This window comes from Sprattus sprattus (assembly GCF_963457725.1).
Source record: "Sprattus sprattus genome assembly, chromosome: 19".
In the NCBI taxonomy this organism is placed as follows: domain Eukaryota; kingdom Metazoa; phylum Chordata; class Actinopteri; order Clupeiformes; family Clupeidae; genus Sprattus; species Sprattus sprattus.
The window spans coordinates 26,757,829-26,775,770 of NC_137917.1; the positions used below are offsets into that span (position 1 = coordinate 26,757,829).

General features: G+C 42.8%; 1 protein-coding gene across 1 annotated transcript; it reads left to right on the top strand.

Moving 5' to 3' along the window:
• Nucleotides 1–319: 319 nt before the first annotated feature.
• On the top strand, nt 320–3,974 carry LOC308380727 (meprin A subunit beta-like; the record flags this gene model as incomplete). Its single annotated transcript, XM_080858131.1, has 9 exons — nt 320–498; nt 592–770; nt 1,131–1,349; nt 1,435–1,590; nt 1,747–1,971; nt 2,391–2,837; nt 3,073–3,243; nt 3,488–3,621; nt 3,807–3,974. 9 exons carry the CDS (start codon nt 320–322, stop codon nt 3,972–3,974), a joined length of 1,878 nt encoding a protein of 625 aa, XP_080714257.1.
• Between the last annotated feature and the right edge of the window lie 13,968 nt (nt 3,975–17,942).

The following is a 17,942-nucleotide window of genomic DNA, read 5'->3' on the forward strand; positions in this document are numbered from 1 at the left end:
CACGGCCAACAACAGTTTATTCATTAATCGAGTGGTTTGAACTTTTTAGGTTTGTCAGTGCTTTTAATAACATTGACTGCAGTCTCAAAGATCCAGATTCGGATCATCCTGAAATTGTAATGGGGATGTCCCAGGACCAAGATCCACCTCTTGTGAAAGTTTCAGAAAGATCCGCCCAGTAGTTTCTGAGAAATCTTGTCCACAGACAGACAAACAGACAAACAGACAAACAGACAAACAGACAAACAGACAAACAGACAAACAGACGGACAAATAAATTAACGGACCCGATTGCATAACCTCCTTGCTGGAGGTAATAATGACAACTGAACCACAACACAAGCTCATCTTGAATGTACTTTCTACTATTGCTTTCAAAGATGTGCATTCCAAAGGGATTATTTTGAGGGCCTTTGAGCAGTTTGGTCTGAAGTCCTGCATCAACTTTATTCCACGGCAAAATGAAGATTACTTCATCCACATCCAGAAATTAGGAGGGTAAGGTCTTTCCTGTAAAAGAGATTCAGTGCCTGCAATGCTCTTTCATTTAGCTTGAGTAAATTAGTAAAACAAAACAAAAATGTCTTGCAGGTGTTACTCTTATGTAGGAAAAGTCATTCCAGGTGGACAGGATGTTTCCATTGGCTCAGGATGTGCACTTATTCACATTGTGGAACATGAGCTTCTCCATGCCCTGGGCTTCTTTCACGAGCAGGCCAGATATGACAGGGATGACCATGTCACAATAATCTGGGAGAACGTCATAGAAGGTTCACAATCTTGCTGCATCATTTCTGAAAAGTTCCATTTCCTAAATCCTAAAATAAAGATTGTAGCATATGGTCTGACATGAAAGTCCTCAATAAATATATGAGAGATATGAGACGGCTGGTTCTAAATATATATTTTTATATATCTGTATTCTATCTGAAGTACTTATCTTATGTGTAGTACTTAGTATGTATCTATGTTTTATGTTATGTTTAGTATTTATTGTGTGTGTACGTATGTTTTTATGTTAACTGTATGCACCCATACACCAGAGCAAATTTCAGGTAGGCGTATAGGTATTACTTGACAATAAGTCTGTTTCTGATTCTTGATTTTGATGTGTTTTGTATTTCCCCAAGGGTTTGAGAACAATTTCAATAAAATAAGTGAAGATTTCTCAAGCCTCCTTAACACTTCATATGACTACACATCTGTAATGCACTACGGTAAAGATGCCTTCAGTAATGGAAATGGATCCACCATCATCACAAAGAAACCAGAGTTTCAAGATGTGATTGGCGAAGGCCTAGAAATGAGCTCAACAGATGCACTGGAACTGAACAGGCTCTATCGATGCGGTAAGTGCACATGTCTGACACAAATAAATCAACTAATTTCTTCACTAATTTGTGTAAATCAAGTTCCATCTTTTTGAAAACTCAGATGAGTCAGTCTCCTTCCTGGACCACTGCAGCTTTGAAGATGAGAGCCTGTGTGAGATGAGTGTCTGCTCCAGGAGTTCAGCTGGATGGCAGAGAGTGAGCCAAGCTGATGGAGGTCCCCACTCAGACTACACCTACCTGGGCACTGACTCTCAAGGTAGAAAAAAGGGGATTTTCTGAAGAAAAAAAAATTAAATGAAAAAGAAACAACATTTTTAACTATTCATTATATGTATGCAGCAAAATGATGTTACTAACAATTCATGAAAGATAACACAAACTGTCAATTTTATTCATATCTTTAAAAAAATAGGTCATGGCTTCTTCATGCACTTCAGCACTAGAGCTGGAGAAGAATGGGATTCAGCCAGACTGACCAGCAGGAGGATGACTCCTGGTAGAGCATGCCAGGTCCAGTGCCTTCAGTTCTACTACTACTACAGTGGGAATGAGACGGACCAGCTCAACATCTGGATCAGAGAGTTTGACAGTGAGGCGGACACAGAAGGAACCCGTAGGCTTATGGGCCAAATCACAGGTAATACACACAAACTTAACAAACCACCAAATTCTCCCCTGTTTTGCTTTCTGATTAGTAGCTCACAGCGAGGATTACACATTTTCAGGAATTGTTTTAGGATAATTTGGAAATACTGAAACTTTTAACTTTAACTTTTTTTTTTTTTTTAATCTCTAGTAACAGAAACAAGAATGGTAGGGTGTGTGCAATTGGGTTAGTCGAGCAAATTAAGGGATAGACAGTGGGTTGCCAAGATGGGGATCTTCCCAAATAATGAGCTCGCATCGATGTATAAAAACTGTGTTTATAAGTCATTTATAAGGCCTTATTAATGTCTTACAAAGGGTTTACAACTTAATTATTAACCTATTTACAAACCGTTATAATGGAGCCTTATTGTAAAGTGGTACCCTACCTACCTCCACTTCCTCTCTTAGGTTCTCCGGCTGAGTACTGGCAGATCCACCATGTTCCTCTGAACGCCACTAAGACCTTCCAGGTGGAGTTTGAGGCCCGCAAAGGAGCAGGAGCCTCTAGCGGTGGCTTCTCTGTGGACGACATCAACCTGTCAGAGACAGAGTGTCCCCATCAGACCTGGCATATCAGGAACTTTGAGGAAGTTTTGAATACCAGTAATGATAACACAATCCTCTATAGCCCAAGGTACTACTCCACTGATGGCTATGGCTATCAGATCTTGCTCCAATTGCTGAACACATTTATTGTCGTGTATGTGCGCTTGGTGTCTGGAGACTATGACGACAAGCTTGAGTGGCCGTTGCCATGGAGGCAGATTACAGCCCAGGTGCTGGACCAGAATCCACACATGCAGCTGCGCATGTCCAAGGAGATGAGTTTGACCACAGACCCAGCACAGACATCAGGTGCTTATAGCCACAGCAATGATGAGTAAAGAAAATCATCTTTTGTTCTGTTGTGATTAACTTGTCTATCACACTAGCTGGTGCTCACTTTTCAAAGTCAAATGTGTTATTGGTTCATGCAAGTCGATAATGGCATATGATGGTTGTTTTTCTTCTTTTAATAAAATAACAACATTAAAATGATTCATCATAACATCAACTGCAGTAATAGTTTTTTGCTTTTTGTTTAATCCAGGTGGGAAATTAGTTTGGGGAAACCCCAGAGAGGTGGGAAGTCCAGTCACAGTGGGTGGTGAGACCTTTAATGCCTCAGCTGTTCTGTTATTGGACTTCCACGTGATCGCCGACCTTCGGCAGAGAGACTTCCTGAAAGGAGGCGATGTCATCTTCTTCTTCACCATGCAAGGTGGGTGTTCTTAATCCACATACTGCATCAGTTCCCTGAGATTAGTCCCCTTCTTCCCTGGTGGCATTAGGGGTTTGTTCTCTCTGTAAAACTTCAACTTTCAAATATGGTAGATCTGAGTTTATGAAGAATATCAAATATCCAAGAAATGATTTCAGGTTTGAAACATGATTGTGAGTCTAATTAGTCATGTGAGAGAAGGGAATAAAAGTGGTTTAATGTCCCTGCCTTTTCTCCATTTCAGATCTGAGACCTCTGCTTACAAATAACTCATTGCCCTGTGCCACAATTCCTGTTCAGAATTTCACTGCAACTCCTGAGGAGAGTATTGATGAGGGTCCCTGTTCACGGTATGCTCTTCAAAACAGTATTCATTACGTGCTTACATATCAGAGTAAAATCTTTGCATGATGACGAGTGAGTATGTTTGTTGGTAGAATTGTCTTAGAGCTCATAACAATTTGTGGGATTACTGAAGTAAACATGTTAAGATAATACACTGCACACAGAGTATGTAGTTGTTTCGGAATATGACATTGGAATATTACTTTTCTTTTTTCAAGTGTTACCACCACAACCCCTCCTACAACCCCTCCTACAACCACTCCTACTACCACAACCACTCCTACTACCACAAACACTCCTACTTCCACAACCACTCCTACCACCACAACCACGACTCCTTCCACCCCAACCACGAGCACCACCACCGCGGACACCGAAGGACCTGATGTGGATGGAAGGTATACAACACCCATTACAGCTCATTTTTATTTGTGAACACCATAAAAGATGACAAATACTTTAGCCATCAAATGCATCCCTATTGTGTCCTGAGAGAAATGCAATAACTGTAAAGACTAACTGAGGATTGGTTGGCAGGCATTGCTTAGCCGGTGTGGAGTACTCAGCCTCTGTTTGTTTGTTCCAGCCCGTGTGACAGCATTTTGTGCAGCCTCTCCCCTAAGATGGCTTCCTCACCACTGATCCTCCTCCTCACCTTGCTCTTGCTGTTGAGTCGCTGATTACCAGGATGGGACAAGGTTCTGCATTCCATTCTGCATTACAGCCTAGACGCTCAAGGCAAAGAACATACTTTCTGATTACATCAATGAACATTGATGCTAAGGGTTGGCACTAGGCTTGCACATGTACTCATGGTGATCTTATTCTGGGAAGACGGGTGAAATTCAGTTTAGTTATTCAAGCTTTCAGTAAGAACGTAATACATTGGGAAAATAGATGGTTCATTCTTAAAGTGAACATGATTTTATGTAGAATTTTCATTACATTTTGTTATGGTTCAAAGGTTGATCTAGTTTTCTTTTATTTCTGGTGAATTTGTAATGTGTCTGTGTGAATAAAAAACGCTCTAGCATCATTTGTTGCAGAGTTACACATTTCTTATTTAAATCCGGTAGATTTGAATTTTAAAGGGAAACTGTCACAGAGTACTGGAATTTAATCAACAGCAAAACTCCACATTTGATTTTATACCCATGACACAGCACACATGTTGTACAAAAATGCACTGGAGTTAATCCTGATGAGTGGAAGCTACAGTTGACAGACACCTGTCACTCATCATAGTGTGGAATGCAAGACGTGACTGCACACACAGGTCACAGGAACCTGTGGGGGAAGTTGAAATGGCAAATGCCAAAACAATAACCTTTCTTTTCTCAGTTGATTTGATAAACAGCACAATATTCAGTACCATTGACAAGACTTACTTTACTCTTTCCCTCATTTATTTGCTTTTGATTTAACACAGTTCTTAGTATTGTGCATTTTCTTTTTGTCCTTCAATGGGTTTATTCAATAGTGTTGTTTCATAGATGTTTTCACCCCAGACTGCATTTTATTCAGCCTGTAAAAAGGGCTGTGTTAGGTGCACACTGTAGTCATACTAAATTATTCTGCCTTTAGGCAAATGCAGTCAGGAATGTGGCTTTGTGATTCCTTCAGTACCATGGATAGTGGTGGACGTCCCCCTTGTGGATAGAATCTGCCTCCTTGCAGAGTTCCAACATTGTGCGCGAGCAGCACAACCTCCCTGCTACGCTACGTAGCACAATCTCATCCTGCATTGGCATTTCCAGTTTACTCCTCATGACTGCAAAGGCTCACTTCTCACTTCATGCTCATGTGAGAACACAACACTGATATTTTAAAACACATTAAGTACATCACTTAATCTAATCATGGGGCACATAGTTGTTTCCAATCAGATTCAATTTTGAACCTCCTTAAAAGCATTTTTTTCCCCCCCTGGACAAAGAACTGATTTGGCTTCACAGTACTCATTAGTCATTACAGTAGTGAAACAAAGTGCTTATATAAGCATTAATAAGATAAAGAAGGAGAGAGAGAGGCTGCCTGGTCAGGTGTATGGACATTGTATTTGTTTAGTTTTGATGAGTTCTGGTTAGTTCTGGTTGAGTTTTAGTAAGGATAGCAAGGGTGGCGGGGTACACATCAGTGCCCAACTGGCTGGCTGGTATAATGTACCCGGGATCTTCTTCACAGACAACATGCGCTAGCCCAGGCCTACTAAACACTACAACTAAGCCAGCAAGAAGAGGTGAAGGATGTTGTGACGTGGTTTTGGGCGCATTCATTCATGACTATGGGATGCATCTACGTCAGAGTAATGTCTTTAGTCACGATTTGAATATGGAAAAGGTGTTTGCATCTCAGATTATTCCAGAGGAGGGGGGCTCGATAGCTTTGATATTCTTGGAATTTCAAGAAGACCTGCACTCTAGGAAAGAAGTGGTCTTGGTGGGCAATATGGGACAACTAATTCTTTAAGGTCATTTGGAGCTAAGCCGTTTAGGGCTTTGATGTTAGAAGTAGAGTACTTTGAAATCAATTGTACTCTTGGCAGCAAGCCAATGCAGAGAAGTACAGGTGAGATATGTTCATATTTTTTGTTCTAGTTAGTGTGCAAGCAGCAGCGTTCCATATAAGCTGGAGGCTCTTTATTGAGTTGCTGCTACATCCCGACAGTAGAGAATTGCTACAAACATAACCTTAGTTTTTTCTGAGTTAAGGAGCAGGAAGTTGTGAGCCATCCAAGATTTTATATCTTGTAGGCAGGCTCCTATCCTGGGTAGATGTACAATTCCATTGGGTTTCATAGCAATGGAAGTTAATGCCATGTCTCCTTATGACAGGACCTGAGGGTTACATGTACAAGGAGAAGAGCAGTGGTCCAAAGACAGAACCTTGGGTGATTTCGGACCCTGGTTCAATCGTTCGACTTACAACAGGTCCCCACTCCTCCAACTCACAAAAGAGCTTGACCTCATCCTTGAGGTAATGAGGTAAAGAGCTTGACCTCATCCTTGCTCGGAACTGCACCACGGACAACCTAACGGTATTGCCTCTGCATCTCTTAGACCACTTCTTCATTCGCTTTGATGTTCGGCTCATTGAGCAACCCTCTATCCCCCCTCCGATGGTCTCGTTCCGGTGCAACCTCAGCACCCTTTCTCCCACCCACTTTTCCTCTCTGGTTTCTTCTGCTCTTCCACCTCTATCAACTTTCTCCTCACTAGGTGTCAATGATGCCACAGAATCTCTCTGCTCCACTCTGAGCTCATGCCTGGACAGTTTGTGTCCACTTTCCACCAGACCTGTTCGACTTACCCAGTCTCATTCGTGGCTGAGTGATACCCTCCGAACGAAGCGCTCCGAACGAAGCGCTCCTATCTCAGAGCGACTGAGAGAAAGTGGCACAAATCTGCAGCACCGGACGATCTTGCAAGCTACCAGACACTGCTAGCCTCCTTCTCATCCAGCATCACTGCTGCTAAGAAGACTTTTTTCAATGACAAGATCAACGGTGCAACTGACGCTCGGAAACTATTCTCCACCTTCAAAACTCTGCTCTACCCTCCTCCTCCTCCCCCAGCTACTAACCTCACTGCTGATAACTTTGCTTCCTTTTTCACAGAGGAAGTGGCATTCATCGGGAAACAATTCGACCAACTGTCTCCCCCCCTAAGGGCGCAACCATCAATGGTTCATTGTTTCCTTCTTTCATCCTTTTCACTAAGAGTGAGATCTCCAAAATTAGGTAGCTGTCCAACTACATTCCCACTGGAACCTATCCCATCCAACATCCTTCAAGCCATATCCCCTTCCGTCTTACCGGCTATATCACAGGTGATTAATGCTTCATTTAATTCTGCAACATTTCCTTCTTCATTCAAAGTCGCTCGGGTAACGTCGCTGCTCAAGAAGCCGTCTCTTGATCCGACTCGGGTGGAAAACTATCGACCGGTCTCACTTCTCACGCCCCTATCTAAAACCATTTCGAGGGCATCTTTTAAACAGGTCACAGAGTTCCTGTCAAGGAACAATCTACTCGGTCCAAACCAGTCTGGATTCAAAAGCGGTCACTCCACCGAAACAGCCCTGTTGTCTGTGACGGAGGCCTTAAAAACAGCTAGAGCAGCAGCTCAAGCCTTGGATCTCAGCTGCGTTTGATACAGTCAACCACCTCCTTCTGTCCATACTGTCAAGTACGGGCATTTCTGGCAAGGCACACTCATGGTTTGAATCATACCTCACTGAGCACTCGTTCAATGTGTCATGGCAAGGTCATCTGTCTGTACCTCACCGACTCACCACTGGGGTGCCTCAAGGCTCGGTGATGGGACCACTTCTCTTTGCCATTTACACCACCTCGCTTGGCCCTATCATCCTTTTCCTATCACTGTTATGCCGATGATACTCAACTGGTTTTGTTCTGTGAAGGGGTGTCCCTCTCTACCTTCAAGAAGCTCTTGAAGACCCAACTCTTCAGAGAACACCTCCCTTCCTAACTGGCACCTTGGCTTAACTTGCACTTAAGCAGTTACAGTCCTGCACTTCCTTTTCTTTCTATGTCGTTTTTTATTTCTTAAAAAAGTAGTACTTATTGTTACACCAGGTTTTATTCCTCTTAACTTGACTGTTCTCTCCCTTGTATGTCGCTTTGGACAAAAGCGTCTGCTAAATGTAAAAATGTAAATGAGCAGGGAGACCATGGCAGTGAGTGGCCATAGGTAAGAGCAGCCCAATGGCCTAATGAAATATTTTCGTTTTTTTGCTAACATTTCTCTTGTGGTCTCTCTTCGTTTATGTTACAGAGATCAAAAAGCTTCCTCGCTAGTAACTGGCAACCCGCACTGGAGCCATATTTTGAGAGACCACGGCAACGGAGACATGGCAAAGATGCAATGACTTTGTGTTAAAATGTTAATTGGTTGACTATAAAATTGTTTTATAAAAGCAATATAGTACTTGTGCGAGTGGGGTAGGTAAGTGTTCTTGTGCCGCAAGTGTGGAGTGTGTTCATGTGCTTGTGTGTATAGTGCAAAGTTCTTGTGCTTGTGTATTTGTGTGTGGATAGTCCAAAGTGATATAAGTTGTTCAGTCTGTGCAAGGGGCTAGTATAGCCAGTAGAGGGATGGACAGTGGGATGGTAATTGAAGAGATGAGAAGAGAAGGGCAGACTGGGGTAGACTAATGCAGAAAAGTCCATCTCCCTCCCCCTCCCCTTCTGCGTGGCGTTACGCAGGAGTCTGCCGCTGAATATTATGTTGAGGGTACTGTGTAGTGGGTGGTGGACATTGTCCAAGATAGTCAGCAACCTACTCAGGGTCCTTCTCTCCGCCACCGTTGTGAGGCAGTCCAGTTCGGTGCCCAGAACAGCTCCCGCCTTCCTTACAAGTCTGTCTAGTCGCCCCGCATCCCTCTTCTTTATGCTGCCTCCCCAGCACACCACAGCATAAAAGAGGATGCTGGCAACCACAGACTGGTAAAACATGAGCAGAAGTTTAATGCAGACATTGAAGGACCTAAACCTCCTCAGGAAGTAGAGCTGGCTCTAACCCTTCTTGTAGATGGCATCAATGTTGGCTGACCAGTCCAGTTTATCGTCCAGATGCACTCCTAGGTATTTGTAAGTGTTGACCACCTCCACACTGACCCCTCGATGGAGTCTGGTAGCAGAGGAGGCTGAGCCCTCCTAAAGCTTGTCACTCAGTCGGAGGGGCTTGATGGTGTTAAAGGCACTGGAGAAATCAAAGAACATGATTCTCACAGCACCTTTCCCCTTGTCCGGAAAAGAGTGTGCCCTGTGCATTAGATAGACAATGGCATCTTTCACACCCACCTTCTCCTGGTAGGCAAACTGCAGCGGGTCAAGTGCATGGCGTACCTGAGGTCTGAGGATGTGAAGCAGCAGTCGTTCCAGTCGTTCCATGGTCTTAGATATGTTCAGGGGCCAGGTGGTCTATATAGTGTCACAAGAGTGACCGAATGGGTGGTTTTCCAGTTTGGATGTGTAAGATGTAGTACAAGAACAACAAATGATTTAAATTTAAATTCAAGTCTTTGGGAAATACTTAGGTGGGCATGGGCAATTGTTGCTACTCCACCTCCAAGACACAGAGGGAAATAGGGGAAGTTGACAGGAGGGTTGATTGCTACACTGGCTACATGACATTCTGCAGGGACATGATTGTACCAGCGAGGACTGTGCGCTGTTTTCCAAACAATAAACCCTGGATCACTTGTGACATAAAGAAGCTCCTGAATCAGAAAAAGGCAGCATACAGAGAGGGTGACAGGGAGAAGCGCTGGCTCGTACAACGAGAGCTGAAGAGGAGCCTGAAGCAGGCCAAGAGGGATTATAAAATGAAGGTGGAAAGGAAGCTGCAGCACAACAACACCAGAGAGGTGTGGAGGGGAATGAAGACCATCACGGGCTACAAGCAGAAGGGCAGTCTGGCTACAGCCCCTAATGTGGCCAAGGCCAATGAGTTCAATCACTTCTACAACAGGTTTGACTCAGCGGCCTCATCATCATCAGCTCTCCCGTCCCCCCCCCCCACTTCTCCTCCAGCAGCAGCCTGCCCTCTCCCTTCACCAGCTCCTCCTCACAGGTACAGCCCTAACATCACGGATGAGCCCCCTCCCCCTCCAATCCTCCCCCTGTGCCTCACAGCTGACGAGGTTAAGGTGGAGCTGAAGAAATTGAACGCAGGAAAGGCGGCTGGCCCGGATGAAGTGTGCCCGAGACTGCTAAAGGTCTGTGCCGATCAACTGGCCGAGCCCCTTCAAGAGCTCTTCAACCTGAGTCTACAGTCAGGGAGGGTCCCGGTTCTGTGGAAAACGTCATGTCTCGTGCCGGTACCCAAGACTTGACGCCCGGCCGTGCTCAACGACTACAGACCGGTGGCCCTCACATCTCACTTCATGAAGACACTTGAGCGGCTGGTTCTTCGCCACCTGAGACATCTGACTGAACATGCACTTGACCCCCTGCAGTTCGGGTACAGGGAGAGAGTAGGAGTGGATGATGCTGTCCTCTACTTGCTTCACCGGGCCAACTCCTACCTGGACGAGCCGGGAAGTCAAGTGAGGATTTTGTTCTTTGACTTTTTGAGCGCTTTTAACACCATCCAGCCTCTCCTACTTGGAGAAAAGCTCGAAAGGATGGGGGTGGATCCCTTCTTTACTTCCTGGATCACGGACTATTTAACAGGACGGCCGCAGTTTGTCACACTGGGGAGCTGTGCATCTGACATTGTTGTGAGAAGCACTGGGGCTCCGCAGGGGACTGTGCTGGCTCCGTTCCTGTTCACCCTCTACACATCTGACTTCATCTACAATTCTGAGACCTGTCACGTCCAAAAATATTCTGACGACACGGCTATAGTGGCGTGTGTGAGGGAGGAGCAGGAGGGGGAGAACAGGGAACTGGCGAGAGCCTTCGGCGACTGGAGTGACAGGAATGGCCTACTCCTAAACACCAGCAAGACCAAGGAGTTGGTCATTGACTTTCGTAGGTCTAAGCCACATTTGCAGGCTATTAACATTCAGGGCAAGGACATCGCGGTGGTGCAGACCTACAAGTTCCTGGGGATGCATCTTGACGACAAGCTGAACTGGTCAGCTAACGCAGGTGCTACATATAAAAAGGGACAGAGCAGATTGTTTTTCCTGAGGAAACTCAGGTCCTTTGATATATGTAAAGAGATGCTGTGCATGTTTTATCAATCTGCTATGGCGAGCGTGCTCTTTTTTGCTGCAGTCTGCTGGGGAGGCAACACATCTAAGAGGGACACTGGGCAGCTGGACAAACTAATCAGAAAGGCGAGCTCAGTGGTGGGGCAGAACCTGGACTCACTGGTTACTGTGGTAGAGAGACGGATGCGGGGCAAGCTCTTGGACATCATGGGCAATGTTAATCACCCCCTCCACCATGTCCTGGCAGGACAGTCAAGCAGCCTCCGTAGCGGGCGGCTCAACACGATAAGATCAAGGACTGAGCGACATAGGAGGTCATTCGTCCCAGCTGCCATGAAACTTTAATTATTATGCACTTTACACCATGTACATAGCTGAATTGTATTGTTTGTAATGTCTGTATTTATTGTTTGTAATTATTGTAAATATGTGAGAGCTGCAAGATCCCAGAATTTCCCCACGGGATTAATAAAGTATTTATCTATCTCCATATCCTGTACTGCGGGGCATGTGGCAGTTAACATGACTTGGAGAGTTAGACTAATTTAATGTTAGGAATTTGTCTAGTTTTAGCCAGGTTTCAGATAAAAAAATAATTTCTACATGGTTGTCCGTATCAACTAATTAACAAGGGCAGCTTTTGATCTTTTATTGAGGAAATGTCAGGTGTAGACATTCATATCTTGTGTACAAAGAAACTGCAATAAAAAAATTAAACAGTGCAGAATCATCAGTTTGTCTCCAGTTGTATTGCGACAAGTGCCTGATTCCACGAGGCCAGGTGTTCTTGGGAGTAGAGCATTCAGTAAAGAGGGGAAAGGAGAAGTTTCAGAAGATGTGGGCAAGGCAAGCCTTAAGGAATAATGATTAATTCTCACATGTCACCACTTTAAAGGGGAAAGAGGGCTGTGACACTATGGGCTTCCACATCAGTCTTTCTTAAAAACAAGAAAATCTGCTCATACTTGAAATACAGCCAACAGCCTTGAAGCCATGTTTGTTCTGTCAGAGACATACAGTCTATTCTTAGGGCACAGTACACTGCTCCAGGCACGTTCCATGGCTTGTAAAACCCGTATTCATGACATTTCAGCACTTCTGTGTTAGCGAGTAGTCAAAGGAGTACTTCTCCATAGTATTTGGTCTAAGTCAGCTGTAGATGCCAGACAATGATCTACCCCGATAAATCTCTGCTAAATCAGCCTTAATGCCACATTTACAAAAACACAACGTTGATCAATGTGGTAGGGAAGACACGCACTAAGCCAACTCCCCGCCTCTGATAACCTCAAATGAACTAGCACAGGAGTAGATGCACGCCACACGAACAAGCAAACCTTTCCAACTAGCTCAACCAGTCAACCCCGTTCCTGCCCTTCTCTGTAGGCTGCAGACAAGGTAACAACCAACACCTGCACGTTTAAATAGGCCCAGACAAGTAATGAAACAGGAATGGTATGGATGGAGCTACTAATTATCAGGGTTGATAATAAGTAGCTCAAGTAGTAGTTTTAGACCAACTAATTGGTTATTAAAGATATACCAAGAATAAATGACATATTCTGTGAGAAAAACGAATTGTCAAATACAGGCCTAATAAATTATCATTTACATTTAGTCATTTGCCAGATGCTTTTATCCAAAGCCACATACACACAGAACAATCAAGCAACGAGCAAGAGATCACTGACGTTATTGCAGACTTTATTGGGCACATTTTTTTCCTAAAATAAATTCTAACCACTTACTTGTATGCAGGGGTGGCTCGTCCATAAGGGCGATTGGGGTGACGTACTGCCTATGGGAAAAGGAAGAAAAAAATCCTGATATATAAATTCAATTTCCTTTGGATTAAAGTGTCTGCTAAACGACTAAATGTAAATGTCATATTTTGTATCTGTCTGATTCTACCACTAGACTGTCTGCCACTCCTACCACAACCACCACTCCTACAACCAAAAACACCACTCCTACCACCACTACCACTTCTACCACAACCACCCCTACCACAACCACCACTCCTACCACCACTATCACAACCACTCCTACCACCACCACCACTCCTACCACAACCACCACTCCTACAACGACCACCACTCCTACAACTACAACCACCACTCCTACCACAACCACCTGCCTGCTGTTCTTCCCAAGCCGACTTCGCTACAGGTTGCTACTTTTACCTGGGGAGTCTCTCCACCAGGCACGCAAAGATTCCTGTGCTTCCTTACCTGTTAATGGCCCTGTGACCTCCGGAGGTATTGTACTGTGCTTTTGTTGGACTAGCGAACTCTTCCAGGAGCCTGAGACTGCTAGAGCTACTATTGCTACGTGAGTTGATGTGGTTGCCAGATAGGCAATAGTATTCCCCATCTGTGAGTAATCGTGCATGTAGTTGCTAGATTTTACGATTAATGCTATACTATATGCCTATTTATTGACTATTTATTGCTGACTGTTATTTATTACTACATCCTGTATTTAACATATTTATTGGAGGTTAGTGGACTGCCCACTGCTTCTTCCTGTTGCCTTTCTTGACTGTTATATTAAAGTACAATATTGCATAATCTGTCTATGGTGTGTGTGTGTGTTGCCCAGCCACAAGCTTAAATTCATTTAGCGTGCCTGTATTAGAGTAAATGGTGAATACCACCCTTCTGGGCTGGCGTAGTCGGCTACATTGTTGACCTATTTGGGCCTCAACACGTGGCATTTATTAAACACTTGATACACATCTCTTCTCTCACACTCACCTGTCAGATGATCTCTGTTTCTCTCCTCCAGCTGTCTGTCGTAATCCAATCGTAAAAAGACCAACAAGCCCCAGGGCGCTCATGCGCAACGGCACTTGCTTTTTAAACAATGTGAGCGCTGAAAATGACAACTGCGTCAGACTGACTAGCAAAGACACTCGCCTTGCGCTTGTCCTCTTTGTACCAAGGAACCCAGGCTCTGGCAGAGGACTGGACTGGACTTACTCTCTATCCATGCTACTGGAATACAGGCACTCTTAACCACTTTGAAGCCTAAATGGTTTTGTTCCCTCAACCATTTCTTCAACTATTGTGTGGTTATAGTATATAGAGAGCTGAACACTGGAACTGCCGGGGAAGAAAGAGCTACGATAGAGAAGAGTAGAGCTCAGCCACCCAAGATCCGTAAGAAAATTATCTTCACCACATCTCCAAATTGCAATATGTGTAATGTCTTTTTGCTGTTGATTTTTTTCTATTAGTTATACACAGAAAATATGTTTAAGTCCGTGTTCTATTGTTTTGGGACTTCTCACAGAGGCCAATCTGAACCTGTATTATAGGTTTTTTGATTACAGAAATGCAAAATACTGTGTGCCTGGGGTGTAACCTGGGGTATAACCCTAACCCTAACCCTATGGTTAACCCTATGGAGTGTATTACCAAAACAGCATTTCAAAGTGAAACACACTTTCTCACCCATCACTCCTGTCCTGCTGCTAGTGTGCAGAAGTGTGTGCTGCTGAGGAGCAGCATCTCTCCAGGGAGAAGGGATTTTTTGGGGGGGATATTAATAATATGTGTTGTGTGTGCAAATATTTTAATATATGGCCTTGGGTGCATTGTTTTAACTTGGTTGTGGTCTTATGTGTATGTTAATGGCATTTATTGGGTTGGCTTTTTTATATGGGTTTTGGGTGAATTGGCTTAATTTGGTGTTGGTATGATGTATGTGTTAATGCCATTCATTGTTTGTCTTTGGGACTACAACCATATATACACATTATTTGGCAAATTGTTGGATTGTAAAAATTGGATTCTGGCTTTTTTATAAAAAAAAACTTGCATAACTCCATAATACATAAAATTGGACGACTTCGTAATTCACATTTCCACAATTCATGATCACTGTCCTCCTTTTCAATATTTTGTATAATGTATATTATAATTACATTTACTTTACTAATATTTAACTGTTTTCCATTGGTGATCATTTTGCAGAGTGTGTTTGTGTGCATGTGTGTGCATGTGTGTGCATGTGCGTTAGCTGAAAATAATTCTATCAGTGAATATATCTTCTTTTCTATCAGTGTGTGTGTGTGTGTGTGTGTGTGTGTGTGTGTGTGTGTGTGTGTGTGTGTGTATCAGCTTTTTTTTTTCGCAAAGTTCAAATGAAATTAATTGAACATTGTCAAATAACACTTTCAATGTAAACTTCAATCTACACTTTCTGTGTAGTTGGACAGCTACCTGATTTTGGAGACCTCACTCTCAGTGAAAAGGATGAAAGAAGGAAACGATGAACCATTGATGGTTGCGCCCTTAGGGGGGGGAGACATTCTATTGTTTGGGGACTTCTCACAGAGGCCAATCTGAACCTGTATTACAGGTTTTTTGATTACAGAAATGCAAAATAATGTGTGGCAGGGGTGTAGCAGTACTGCAGCACGTATGGTTTACAGCAGAGTGTATTACCAAAACAGCATTTCAGAGTGAAACACACTTTCTCACCCATCACTCCTGTCCTGCTGCTAGTGTGCAGAAGTGTGTGCTGCTGAGGAGCATTTTTTTGGGGGGATATTGATAATATGTGTTGCGTGTGTGTAAATATTTTAAAATATGGCCTTGAGTGCATTAGTTTAACTTGGTTGTGGTCTTATGTGTATGTTAAGGGCACTTATTGTGTTGGCTTTTTTATATGGGTTTTGGGTGAATTGGCTTATTTTGTGGTTGGTATGATGTATGTGTTAATGCCATTCATTGTTTGTCTTTGAGACTACAACCATATATACACATTATTTGGCAAATTATTGGATTGTAAAAATTGGATTCTGGCTTTTTTATAAAAAACTTGCATAACTTCATAATGCATAAAATTGGACGACTTCGTAATTCACATTTCCACAATTCATGAACACTGTCATCCTTTTCAATATTATGTATAATGTATATTATAATAACATTTACTTTACTAATATTTAACTGTTTTCCATTGGTGATCACTTTGCAGAGTGTGTTTGTGTGCGTTAGGTGAAAATAATTCTATCAGTGAATATATCTTCTTTTCTATCAGTGTGTGTGTGTGTGTGTCTGCGTGTGTGTGTGTGTGTGTATCAGCTTTTTTCCGCAAAGTTCAAATGAAATTAATTGAACATTGTCAAATAACACTTTCAATAAGTTATTAAGTTTACATTAGTACTATTGAACTGCATGTGTCACAGCTATTTGCTTTAAGTGCATTCCTTGACAATCCAGTGACCTGGTAAAGGCACTTCTTCTAATAGTCAAGAGGAAAGAATATCTTATGTTTGACCTGGCCATAACTTAATTCTATACATTTCAGTTTATGCAAAATCAACTTATTATAATTATAAGTATGTTTTACATCAGTCTGCAGGCATTTCTAAGTAACATGAATTGTTGTGTGCTGATCTCTTAGGAACACGGCGCAAGAGCCTTACTCCACCTCCCAACAGTGAGTAGATTTTATTTAGAATTCATGTTCATTTTGACTTTAATGATAAAACCTGATGTTTTATGGTGGGTATCAAACCAAATACATTTTGTGCACATCATACTTGCAGTAATATGGCACAGCGTTTGATGGCACGGAATGGTAATAGTATAGCACATTCTACTTTGTATGCCACAAAAGTTATATTGGCCTAAGACATTTCACAAAATTACTCTTAAAATGTGTTTATTTTGTCCACAAAGTGAGCAATGCCTTCACAAAATGAAACGCACATCAGTCATTTTAGTGCATGACATGAATCATTCGTTTTTTTTCTGTGCATGAAAGAATATACTGTATGTACTATCTTCATAATGTTGTGCATGCTGACATGTTGTTTCTTATGGGCCAAAGGCATTCCAGTGTTACATGGTTTGGTTAAAAAAAAATTGAATGCCTGCTATGCTGCCCCATATCAAAATACAGTGTTATATTGTATCATTCCCAGGCTTAGACAAGGATCAAGCTTCATGTACACACAAAGAAAATGACAATACAATACAGTTTTGAATCTACAAGATACTAACTAATTCTATAACCAAACATGTTCAAAATGAAATGAGACTATACCATGAATAGTGTTTCTCATGACAGCATCTCCATATGTTCTTAAGAACATTGAGCAGAGTAGATGTTGTTACCCTGTAACCCAATTCTAATGTGGATTGCTAAATATATATATGTAAATATAGGATCTGTCATTTTCTACAATTCATGCTCATTTCACACCATTTAAGAGTTTTGACTGTTTCCTCCACAGTGTCTCCTCTGAGGGTCGTGCTGCTGGGTAGAACTGGTTCTGGAAAGAGTGCCTCAGGAAACACCATCCTGGGGAGGAAAGCTTTAAAAGAGGCTGTCTCATTTGAATCCGTGACTGAAACAATACGTAATCAACATACTGTAGTGGATGGTAGAGAAATTACAGTGATTGATACACCAGGATGGTTTGATACAGAAAAGTCCATGGAAGAGCTGAATGGTGAGATGGAGAAGTGTGTTGAGATGTCTCTCCCTGGGCCTCATGCCTTCCTGCTGGTGATCAGATTAGATGTGAGGTTCACAGAGGAGGAGAGAAATGCTGTGAAGTGGATCCAGAAGAGATTTGGCAAGAGAGCGGCACAGTTCACTATGGTACTGTTCACTCGTGCTGATCAGCTGAAGGAAAAATCAGTTGAACACAC